The 11,864-nt window shown below is 39.8% G+C and overlaps 1 protein-coding gene across 1 annotated transcript in view; it reads left to right on the forward strand.

The window, feature by feature from the left end:
- Positions 1-3,717, forward strand: part of LOC132368253 (zinc finger protein 883-like) — a 96,904-nt gene extending 93,187 nt beyond the window's left edge. The window contains exon 8 of the mRNA XM_059927046.1: positions 1,248-3,717. Coding sequence (XP_059783029.1) covers positions 1,248-2,335 — 1,088 coding nt within the window. The 3' untranslated portion in view covers positions 2,336-3,717. The remainder of the gene's footprint in view (positions 1-1,247) is intronic.
- The last annotated feature ends 8,147 nt before the right edge of the window (positions 3,718-11,864 follow it).

Here is an 11,864-nt window from a genome sequence, read left to right on the forward strand (position 1 = left end):
GAGAAAGGATTGTGAGTAGAAGATAAATTTTGAAACTGAAAAATATCATTGTAGTTAAGGAACCACTGATAGGAGGCAAATAGCCTGGCCAGACTAGATTGGAAAATATGGAGTTGTGAAATGGTAGCTAGAATATCTAATGTGCCTGGAGTTGTTAAAAAAAAAAAAAGTTGTTTTCCAGAATGATGCCACTTAACTCCTGTTTTCTATTATATTTAGAGTAGTGTGTTCAGTGCCGCCTTAGGTTTTAGCATAGGGCTGGCATTTTACATCAAAGGTTAAAATAGCCTAGGTAAGATCAGTCACACATATGGAAGAAACTTTTATGTGAAATGAATAAAAAGGGTATTTCTAAATAGGCTTTTGGAAACAGGTTGAAACATGCTATTTAAGGATCTCAGTTAATAGAAACTAAGTATGTTGAGAAGTAGGTGGAATGCTTATATAGAGATTAGTCATGGTTAAGACTAGTTTCAGGAGAGTGAGTAATCATAGTGAAAGTGGACACTTATGATTTGATGTTCAAGAGAGGTTTGTCGTTGAACAACCCTGGTATGTTAAACTAAGGCATTAGAGCCAGCATATAGAAGTGAATTCATTCTAGGTCAAATTATGGTTTTACCTCTCATCACTTTTACACTTCTTGTACATTTGTATTTCTGTGAATAACTCGAGGAGAATTTGAGCTTGAGCTATAGAATTGTTTCTATAATCAGGAGAAAATTAGTGCAATTATGAATTTATTTTAGTGTTGATGTGTTTAGAATAGAAAAGAGGAGACTCCATCTGGAAGCTTGTAGACCTCCCACTGTAATCTCTAGTTGGAAGTATAAGGACCTGGACATTGTTATTCTTCCTCAGTCCAATTCCTTCTTTGATCTATCATTTGAAAACCCTTATTAACTGATTTTTCTTACAATTCTACCTACTGCTCATAATCAGTCATCCCAGTCTCTCATTTTCAGATTTCCTGAGTGAACCACTTTTGAGAGCCCTATTATCTATTTACCATTCATTTCCTTATTTTTAAAATGCCAACTATATAGTAATAATCATCATAACTTTGTTGTCCTTTTTTCTCAAGGAGTATAGGAATAGTATAAACATTTGGAATGTTTATTTCAGGGAGACTAGGTTCCTAGAAAGCAAATAGTTGAATACAATATAGCACATATATATAAAGGCTGCATCCTATGAGAAATGTGTTTAATGTTCATAAGACATTTTTATTTTCTTTATTTTATAAGACAGCAAACTTGATAACCACTTAGAGAAAAGTCTGGCAAATCAAGGAAAATACTTGCAGGAAGACTTTTTTGCTCAACTTCAGAATAAAGACACAGTTGAGAAAACTTTCCGCCAGAAGTCACACTGCAGAGAACATCAGAGCACTCACTCAGAAATAAAGACCTTTGAAATTGGAGGTAACTTAAGCCCTGATGCAGCCCTTACCATACCCCAGAAATGTGACACAAAAGGGAGCTTCTGTCATGATACCATATTTTGGCAAACCTCGCCCACTCAGACTACCTTTAGTGTACATCAGAGAACTGAAATAAGGGTGAAACCCTATGGATGTAAAGAATGTGGAAAATCCTTCTCTAGGAAGTATTACCTTATCGGACATCAGAGAACTCATAGTGGGGAGAGACCTTATGCATGTAATGAATGTGAGAAAACTTTTACCCACACGTCACACCTCAGAGATCATCAGAGAACTCATACAGGGGAGAAACCTTATGAATGTAGTGAGTGTGGGAAAGCTTTTAGCCATAAGTCAACCATAAAAAGACATCAGAGAAGTCACACAGGTGAGAAACCCTATGAGTGTAATAAATGTGGAAAAGTCTTCTATACAAAGTTTCACCTCACTGAGCATCAGAGTAGTCACACAGGGGCAAAACGCTATGAATGTAGTGAGTGTGGAAAATCTATCTGTAGGAAGTCATACCTTGTTGTGCATCAGAGAATTCACACAGGGGAGAAACCCTATGAATGTAATGAGTGTGGAATATTTTTCTATAGGAAGTCATACCTCACTGGACATCAGAGAACTCATAGTGGGGAGAGACCTTATGCATGTAATGAATGTGAGAAAACTTTTACCCACATGTCAAACCTCAGAGAACATCAGAGAACTCATACAGGGGAGAAACCTTACGAATGTAGTGAGTGTGGGAAAGCTTTTAGCCATAAGTCAACCCTAAAAAGACATCAGAGAAATCACACAGGGGAGAAACCCTATGAGTGTAATAAATGTGGAAAATGTCTCTCTAGGAAGTCTCACCTCACTCGGCATCAAAATTCACACAGAACAGAAACCTTAGCAGTGTAGTGAGTGTGGAAAATCCTTCTGTGAAAATTCTCATCTACCTCTGCATCAGCGAATTCACAGAGGAGAAACCCAATGAATGGGTTGAATGTGAGAAAGCTTTTAGCTAGATGCCAGTCCTAAAGACTTCAGAGAACTCACACTGGGGAGAAATCCTATTAGTAATGAACGTGAGAAAGTTTTCCCCTGTAAACTAAACCTCAGGGTACATCGGACAGTCCCCACATGGGAGAAACCCTGTCAACGTAGTAAACTTTAGAAAACTTAAAGCAGCAACCCAGGCCTGAGAACACATCAGAGAAGTCACACGGGGAAATCCCATTAACTTGATGCATATGGGAAAGCTTTTAGCCAGAATTCAGGTCTTAGGAAACATCAGACTGAGAAACTCTGTGAATGTAACAGATATGGGGAAACTTCAACTGGAAGTGCAGCATCAGAGAACTCAGGGGAAGATCAATGAATATAATAAATGTGGAAATTTTCTCTTCGAGAAATCAACCATCAATCAACAAAACTCACAGAGAAGTCCCCCATGTGTATTGTGTATGGATAGTGTTTCAACCAGATTTCAGCCCTCATTGGACATTAGAGGACTCACACAAGAGGTAAATCCTTGAAATTAATCACTTATGAACAGTCTTTCCGCCAGACTACTCAGTGGGTGTTCGAAATTTACACAGGAAAAAAATCCTGTGAAGGTAATGGATGAGGAAAACTTTTCTCCCCAAAGACCACCTTCAATTTAATTGTACTGGAATCCAACATGAGGGTAGTGGGAATTATGCACTTTTTATGTAAAAGCTATCATTATGTAAACACGTTAGAGGATACATTTGGATAGTTAAAATACCTCATGTTCCTATTTTCTCTTACTGTCTTCTGGCCAGTGTATAAAAAGATGGACGATTGTTACTGAATTGCCTCTTCAGGAAAGAAGCCAAACAATGTTTTCTGCAAGACTTTTATTGTCTCAGGGTCACCAGTGCATTTAGTGTGAACATTATATTCATTATGCAAAAGTCATATGCACAGTCGTTTGGAGAACAAATCTGATTCAATTGAGGAGTTGCTGTGAACAGTGGTACTCACTATTTACCCTGTAAACAGAAAAAGAAGTTGTATTTCCATTCTCCTTTAGTTCAAAATATTTTAAAATTATCTGGGACTCTTGATCTACATGTTATTTAGAAGTGTGTTGTTCAGTCTGCAAATGTTTTGATATTTCTGGCTGTTTTTTTAATTAATTCTAGCTTCATTGTCTTTTGAATTGTGCATTATGACCCACAATGTTGTCTATCTCAATCAAAGTGCCATCTGGGCTTAAAAATGTGTATTCTGCTGTTGTAGAATAAAGTATTCTATAAATGTTGATTAGATCCCATTGATTGATGGTGCTGCTCAGTTCAACTGTGTCCTTGTTTCAACTGATGAATCCATTAAGTACAAATGGAAGGTTGTTGAAATTTCAAACTATAATTGTTTTCAGTTTTTTTTTTTTTTCAATTAATTTATTTAGTTTTGGTTGCGTTGGGTCTTTGTTGCTGCGCATGGACTTTCACTTGTTGCGGCAAGCGGGGGCTACTCAGCATTGCGGTGCTCGGGCTTCTCATTGCTGTGGCTTCTCTTGTTGCGAAGCAGGCTCAGTAGTTGTGGTGCATGGGCTTAGTCGCTCTGCGGCATGTGGGATCTTCCCGGACCAGGGCTCAAACCCGTGTCCTCTGCATTGGCAGGCAGATTCTTAACCACTGCGCCACCAGGGAAGTCCCAGTTCTTGCCTCCTATTTTGATCTGGTTTTAGACACATACTCTTAAGGCTTGTTCTATCTTCTGCTGAATCTACACCTTTATCATTATGTAATGCTCCTCTTTATTCCTGATAATTTTCCTTTTGTTAATTCAGCTTTGTCTGAAAGTAATAAAGCTATTGTAGTTTTCTTTTGGTTTGTTTTTTTTTTAATGGCTTTTTAAATTTTATTTATTTATTTGGCTTAGTTGCAGCACACCAGACCCTTCGTTGCAGTGCGTGTTCTCTTCATTGCGGCTCACGGGCTTCTCTCTAGTTGTGGCGCACAGACTCCAGAGCATGCGGGCTCAGTAGTTGCAGTGCGCAGGCTTATTTGCCCTGTGGCATGTGAGATCTTAGTTCCCCAACCAGGGATCGAACCCATGTCCCCTGCATTGGAAGGCGGAATTTTAACCATTGGACCACCAGGAAGTCCCTTCATCCCTTTACTTTTAGTGTATATTTTTACATTCAAAGGGGTTTTGTATAGATAGCATATATTTGGGTCTTTTTAAAATCCACTCTGAGATTGTTTTTTCATTGGTATATTTAGGTAATTCACATATATCTGCCCTGTTTAAAATATTTATTTATTGTACTTTTTCTTTCTTCTCTTTTTCTGCCTTGTGTAATTTTAACTGCATTTTATGTGATTGCATTTTCTTTCCTCTTGATATATCAATTATCATTTTTAAAGCTTTAGTGGTTGCCCCAGAGTACACTATACACTTAAAGGTAATTCAGGTAGCTTTCAAACAATACTCTATATGCTGGAGGTTTGAACAGCATATTCCTGGATAGTTTTAATTATATATGGCTTGGTATCCTCTGGCTTCCTGGATCTGTGGTGGGAGTCTGTCACTAATTTTGAAAAACTCAGCCATTATTATTTAAAATATTTCATTTGTTTTTGCCTTCTCCTTCTGGTATCCTCATTATACATACGTTGCTTCCTTTGTAATTGTCCACACATCCCTTGGGTGTTCTGTCCGTTTTTTTTTCCTTTTTTTCCTCTTGCATTTCAATTTGCTGTTTCCATCTTGAAGTTCATTGATTGTTCCTCTACTGTGTCCAGGCTACTTGGGAGCCCCTCAAAGGTATTTTCATTTCTGCTGTAGTGTTTTTTGTTTGTTTGTTTGTATAAATTTACTTTTTATTTATTTATTTTTGGCTGCATTGGGTCTTTGTTGCTGTGCACGGGCTTTCTCTAGTTGCGGCGAGCAGGGGCTACTCCTTGTTGCGGTGTGCGGGCTTCTCGTTGCGGTGGCTTCTCTTGTTGCAGAACACAGGCTCTAGGCATGTGGGCTTCAGTAGTTGTGGCTCGTGGACTCCAGAGTGCAGGCTCAGTAGTTGTGGCGCACTGGCTTAGTTGCTCCACGGCATGTGGGATCTTAGTTCCCTGACCAAGGATCGAACCCTCGTCCCCTGATTGGAAGGCAGATTCTTTACCACTGGGCCACCAGGGAAGTCCCTTTCCTACAGTTTTAATCTCTGTTCTCCTAATGTCCATTTGTATTTGCATGTTGTTCTTTTTTTTGCAATAGAGCCTTTAGGCTATTAATCATGTTTTAAAATTCCAGTCTGATAATTCCAGAATCTCATATTTAAGTCTGGTTCTCTTGCTTGCTTTGTCTCTACATACTGTATTTTTTCTTGTCTTGTAATGCATTGTAATTTTTTGCCGAAAGGGACTATTGGGACTTCAGTGGGAGGGTTTATGTTTATCTTGGTAGGACTTATGCTAGCGTGTTCACTGTATGTTCACTGTTTGCTATACCTGTAGGTGTCTAAATCAATTTCCTCTAATATGCTTGTTTTTCTGTTCTTGGTAGTCTTTGAGTTTCCCTAGAATTTCCTCCTCAGAGTCTAAATCTTGTAGTTCTTTCAGCTGTAATCCTCTTTTATGCAAGAATCCTGTTGATGAGTTGATAGGTGTGGGGGAGAGGAAGCATTCTATGATTCTTTGATTACATATCAGTCTTTAACTTGACCTGTGCCCCTGAGCTGTAACCTTCTCAAGTGCTTCTCAGCTTTTTGTTTCCCGTAGGTGTGAGAAACAGGGAGGCTTGGAGTTGAGTGTTTTCCTTCCCCCACATCAGTTAGATTAACTCAAAGTAATTTCTCTTAAGAACAGGCACAGAATAGAATGCTCTGGATATATTAAAAATGGCTCCTTTTCCTCCTCCCTGCTGGAAACACGAGGGGATTTTTCTCTGACCGTCATCAGGAGAACTTGGTGGGGCTCCTTGAGGTAAAATTCATGAATGTGCGGCATTTCCCCTAAGAATAGGCTCACAGGAGTTTCTAAATCTCAAGCTAGTCCATACTCAAGCTCCAGCAGTTTGATTATATTTTACCTACCAGTTTCTGGCTCTAGCAGCTTCTTCTCTTGGCAAGCTGTGTTTCTCTGTATTCACCTTTTTTGGGGCAATTGTTTTCCCAGTGACGTTGTTGCAGCAAGGGGGACCCCTTCCAGGGCCCAAGAGCGGGCTCTTGTCTAACACTCGGAAATGAATTGTCCGAGGAGACACACGCCATAAAATAACCCATGCAAATGGTTACTGTGGTGCCTGGCCAGGGTGGGCAGTTTTAATCACTGTTTCCCCTAACAACCTCAGTTGTCTGATAGATCCAAGAAGTGTAGTTGTTCACTTTATCTGTCAGATTTTCTTCATTGTTGTGAAGATGGGACTGACAGTTTCAAGGCTCTTCTCATGTTGGAGTGGAAACATGAACATACAGTCTCCACGGTTTTTGATAATGCTGCTAGGCTTGAATTATCCCTGCTCTGATGCACTTCCTCAAGACAAAAGTGAGGAGCTATTCCAACTGCCTCTCCCTCGCAGGTAAAATCTCTGCATCACTGCTCTGGAACTGGGTTCAGGCAGTATCATGCTTCTCCTGGAATGACATACATGCTCTGCAAACATGCTGGATAGGGACTGTAATGGCTAGTCTTCCCTGTGTGGATACTCCACCCTGTGAGCTATTGTGAGGTTTATCAGGACTCAAGTAATTTTGACTTACTATACCTGGAGTAGAGCTTCCGTCCCATGTGTACTGTCTGGGTGGGGATATTCACTGCCATGTCTGCAAGAAAGAGCTTCTGCAACCCCGGGCGGGCAGAAATGAGAAATTTCATGTCCTGCCCCTCCTGAGGTAAAAAATGAAAAATTCTGAAATGGGGGAATGGAGCCCATTTGCTGGTTTGAATTTGCTCATATTAGCGTGCCCACAGCAAAGATCTGTGGGGTGGGGGAAGGGGAAAGTAGTGCATTCATATTTCAGACTCTGTCTGTTCTTAGTAAAATTTAGATTTTCTCAAATCTGTTTTTCCCTTTATGATATGCACTACAGACAATATCCAGAAACTTTTAATAATATTTTAAAGACAGTTTTCTCCAGTTAAATCGGCTGTTTTGCTGTTGTTGTTGGTTTTTTTTGTTTGTTTGTTTTTTATATGAGTAGATGAAACAGCACACCTCAGTGGTTAGCCTCAGAAAACCCTCTGGCCGCTTTAAAATTTTTCTTCTTATGTTTAGGTTTTGAAGTTTTTCTGTTATGTACCTACATATTTTCTTCATATTTATGTTGCTTTGATTTTGAGATTCTTGGATACAAAAAGTAATATTGTCACCAAATTTTGGAAATTTTCAATAATTATTTCTTCAAATATTTTACCATTTTTCTCCATGTCTTAACCACACACATTCGATCACTAGTATTTTCTCACAGATCATTGATACAGTGTTCACTTGTTTCTCAGCCTATTTCTCTTTCTGCTCTTTACTTTAGATAATTTCTATGGATCAAGAATGTGCCCCCATAACAAAAAGCAATTGCCTGGTTGTGCATGACTGAAAATACTGGCATGCCATATTTTGTTCATTATTATACTTGTTTTTGGCTGAATTAGTACCAGTTGGGTACTAAGTACTCTGTCACTAGCAGCCCAGAAGTCTAAAGACATTGCATTTTTTAAAAGATCATTGTGACTGTTTTGCAGAAAATGGATTAAAGATGCTAAGATTAGAGGCGAGTGGACCATCTGGAGGTGGCTGGAGTAAACCCAGGAGAGAAACTATGATGCCCACAGGCTTGATGTGTATTCCCAGATTAATCCAGCTAATAGGCCTTAACTCTGTATCTTCTGGGACAGATGTTTGTCTGCCCCCGAGGAATAAGCAGGGATTGGATCCTGGACAGCCAATGAACTGAACGTGTTAAAACTTCCTATCTTATCTTCCATGTAAATTTGATGATAGTAACACCACCACCACCACCTAACACTTGTAAAACACTTGCAATGGCACATGGCCACTCCTTTTATATAGATTAACGTCTTCACACTTCATAATAGTCCCATGAGGCTGTCAATATATTATACACATTTTTCAGATGAACATACAGTGGTTTAAGTGAGGTTAAGTGTCCTACCCAATATCACATAGGAGACCTGAGACTTGAGCACATGGAGTCTGGAAACAAGTCCATGCCCTCAAATGTGTGTCATGTACCAACGCTGGATAGGTCAAAGCATACTATTTGGGACTCCATCATACAAATTACAAAGGCAGACAATATATGGATTATAGAATTAAGATTTGCACAGTCAGTTCTAGATAGGTATTTCACTGAAACACATTAGAAATACAATAAAAACCCATGAAGTTTCCCTTTAGAAAGCTTTGGGTAACCTAGATGACTCTCCATTTGAATGACCCTGCTTCTCCCTTTCTGCACCCTAATTCCTGCTCTTATACTTTAAATTTGCCAAGAAAGAGTGAACTCACAGAACCATAGACACACCTCCGCCCCCAGACCCTAATAAAGACAGAACCCCAGGTCCATGCTCCATGCCTATATATCGAACTCACTGTGTGGCCCTCAGGTATGCCCTGTACCCTCCAGGACCTGTTGTTCTTCAGAGCTCTCTAATGATTTCTTGCTCAGGTGCATCCTATGGTTATGATAACCACAGGCTGGCCCAGCCACAACATTGGTTCTGGTAGGAGAAGTGTCTGTGGTTTCTCACCACCAGTAATACATCCTAGGTGAGTGCCTCAGGGATTCCTACTCAATAACCTCACTATCAATAGAATGAGACCAGTACATCCTGCTGGTGTAGCCAGCAGGATTGCATGATTGTACTTGCAGTTAACCAAGGGGAGTTCCCTTTATCAGTGACTGACTTAGTGACTGGCAAACCCAGCTGGGTAACACCCTTTGAGAAGGCAGCAACCACTTGCTGGAGGTCCCTGACACTGCTTTGTGTTTTTGCATATTCCTCTGCCATGTGTTGTCAGCAGTACCCGTCCCCAAGTGTCACAACTGCCATAATAATTGAACAGTTTTCCCAGAGCTGCATGGTCAAGGCCATATGACCTAATAAAATGATTAGACCGCTAATTATAAAGGTCTTAATTAACTTAATATAATCAACTATCTTCCACACCTCATGCCAAGGAGAGCTAAGGAGGGTGGATTGAATCATAAGGCTATTATCACTGCCCAAGGTGGAGCTCTGGTTAAAGGCACAAGGAAAGGTTATTCCCATAGGTAAGGTGAAGGGAAACTTACCCCTGCAACCACTGAGGCAGTAGGGTGCCAGGACTATTGTGTCCTAACCCAGATGAGTGAAATATCCTTGCAACAGAAACTCATGGCACCAAGAAAGGGGAAATTGAACCAAGACTTGCTTTCTCTAAGTGGCTGCCTCACTTCCTGCTGTAACTCTTTGTTCCCCAACCTAATGGGATACTGTGGGTGTTGGGATGTGATTTCTTTTGTGTCATGATTCATCTTGTGTGAAATCATAGGACTTAAGTATATTAGGTAATTTTAAATGGAGTCATAGTGGCAAATGTGAACCTACATATTGGTTGTTTTGAAATGTTCGGTATATGACTGTGGATGTCTTAGTGTGATGTATTAAGAGTGTTACTTTGGGCACAAAGACAGACATATGGATCAATGGAACAGAAAAGAGAGCTTAGAAATAAACCCACACACGTATGGTCAATTAATCTTCAACGAAGGAGGCAAGAATATACAGTGGAGGAAAGAGTCTCTTTAGCAAGTCGCACTGGGAGAGCTGGCCAGCTGCATGTAAATCAGTGAAGTTAGAACTCGCTCTTACACCATACACAAAAATAAACTCAAAATGGCTTAAAGACTTAACTATAAGACATGACACCATAAAACTCCTGGAACAGAACAGAGACAAAACGTTCTCTGACATAAATCTTGAAAGTGTTTTCCTAGGTCACTCTACCAAGGCAATAGAAATAAAAGTAAAAATAAACAAATGGGACCTAATCAAACTTACAAGCTTTTGCACAGCAAAGGAAACCATAAACAGAACAAAAAGACAACCTATGGACTGGGAGGAAATATTTGCAAATGATGCAAGTGACAGGGGCTTAATTTCCAATATATACAAACAGCTCATACAACTCAATAACAAAAACACAAACAACCCAGTCAAAAAGTGGGCAGAAGACCTAAACAGAAATTTCTCCAAAGAAGACATACAGATGGCCAATAGCACACGAAAAGATGCTCCTCATCCCTAATTATCAGAGAAATGCAAATCAAAAGTAAAATGAGGTACCACCTCACACTGGTCAGAATGGCCATCATTAAAAGTTTACAGATAACAAATGTTGGAGGGAGTATGGAGAAAACGCAACCCTCCTACACTGTTGGTGGACATGTAAGGTAGTGTAGCCACTATGGAAGACAGTATGGAGGTTCCTCAAAAAGCTAAAAATAGAGTTGCTGTATCATCCAGCAATCCTACTCCTGGGCATATACCCAGACAAAACACTAATTCTACAAGATACATGCACCCCTATGTTCATAGCAGCACTATTTACAATAGCCAAGACATGGAAACAACCTATATAAATGTCCATCTATAGATGAATAGATAAAGAAGATGTTGTGTATATATACAACAAATACTACCCAGCCATAAAAAAAGAATGAAATAATGCCATTTGCAGCTACATGGATGGGCCTGGAGATTATCATACTAAGTTAAGTAAGTCAAAAAGAGAAAGACAAATACCATATGATATCACTTACATATGGAATGTAAAATATGATGCAAATATGACATATACGAAAAAGAAGCAGACTCACAGATAAAGAGAACAGACATGGTTGCCAAGGGTAGGGATGGATTGGGAGTTTGGGATTAGCAGATGCAAACTATTATCTATAGAATAGATAAACAACAAGGTCCTACTGTATAGCACAGGGAATTATATTCATTATCCTATAACGAACCATAATGGAAAAGAATATGTGTATATATGTACAACTGAATCACTTTGATGCACACCAGAAACTAACACAACACGGTAAATCAACTATACTTGAATTAAAAAAAAAAGTGTAGATAAGGTATTCGATGACATCCACGGAAATACTTCACTGGAACAGAAGGAGCAACTAATGAGAGAGGAGTCCCCCTGGGGTGTAACCACTATACCCTACCAGCAGACTCCTTCAAATGAGACCACTGAACTCAGCAACTTGAAGGCACTTTGCTGGAGGACCGCCTCCACCCTGCTGAGAGCTGTTCCCGACCAATGCTGCTGGAGCCTCTGTGGGAGCAGGAGGCAGCTTCCCACTCATGCTTGTCTCAAGACCTGTTGCTGGACCAGAGAGATTGCTGCTGGTGCTGACACATTTCTTTCTTAGACTTCTCCTTTGTGTGCTTCGTTATCCCCTTTGAAC

This window comes from Balaenoptera ricei, chromosome 6 (genome assembly GCF_028023285.1).
Source record: "Balaenoptera ricei isolate mBalRic1 chromosome 6, mBalRic1.hap2, whole genome shotgun sequence".
NCBI classification, from domain to species: domain Eukaryota; kingdom Metazoa; phylum Chordata; class Mammalia; order Artiodactyla; family Balaenopteridae; genus Balaenoptera; species Balaenoptera ricei.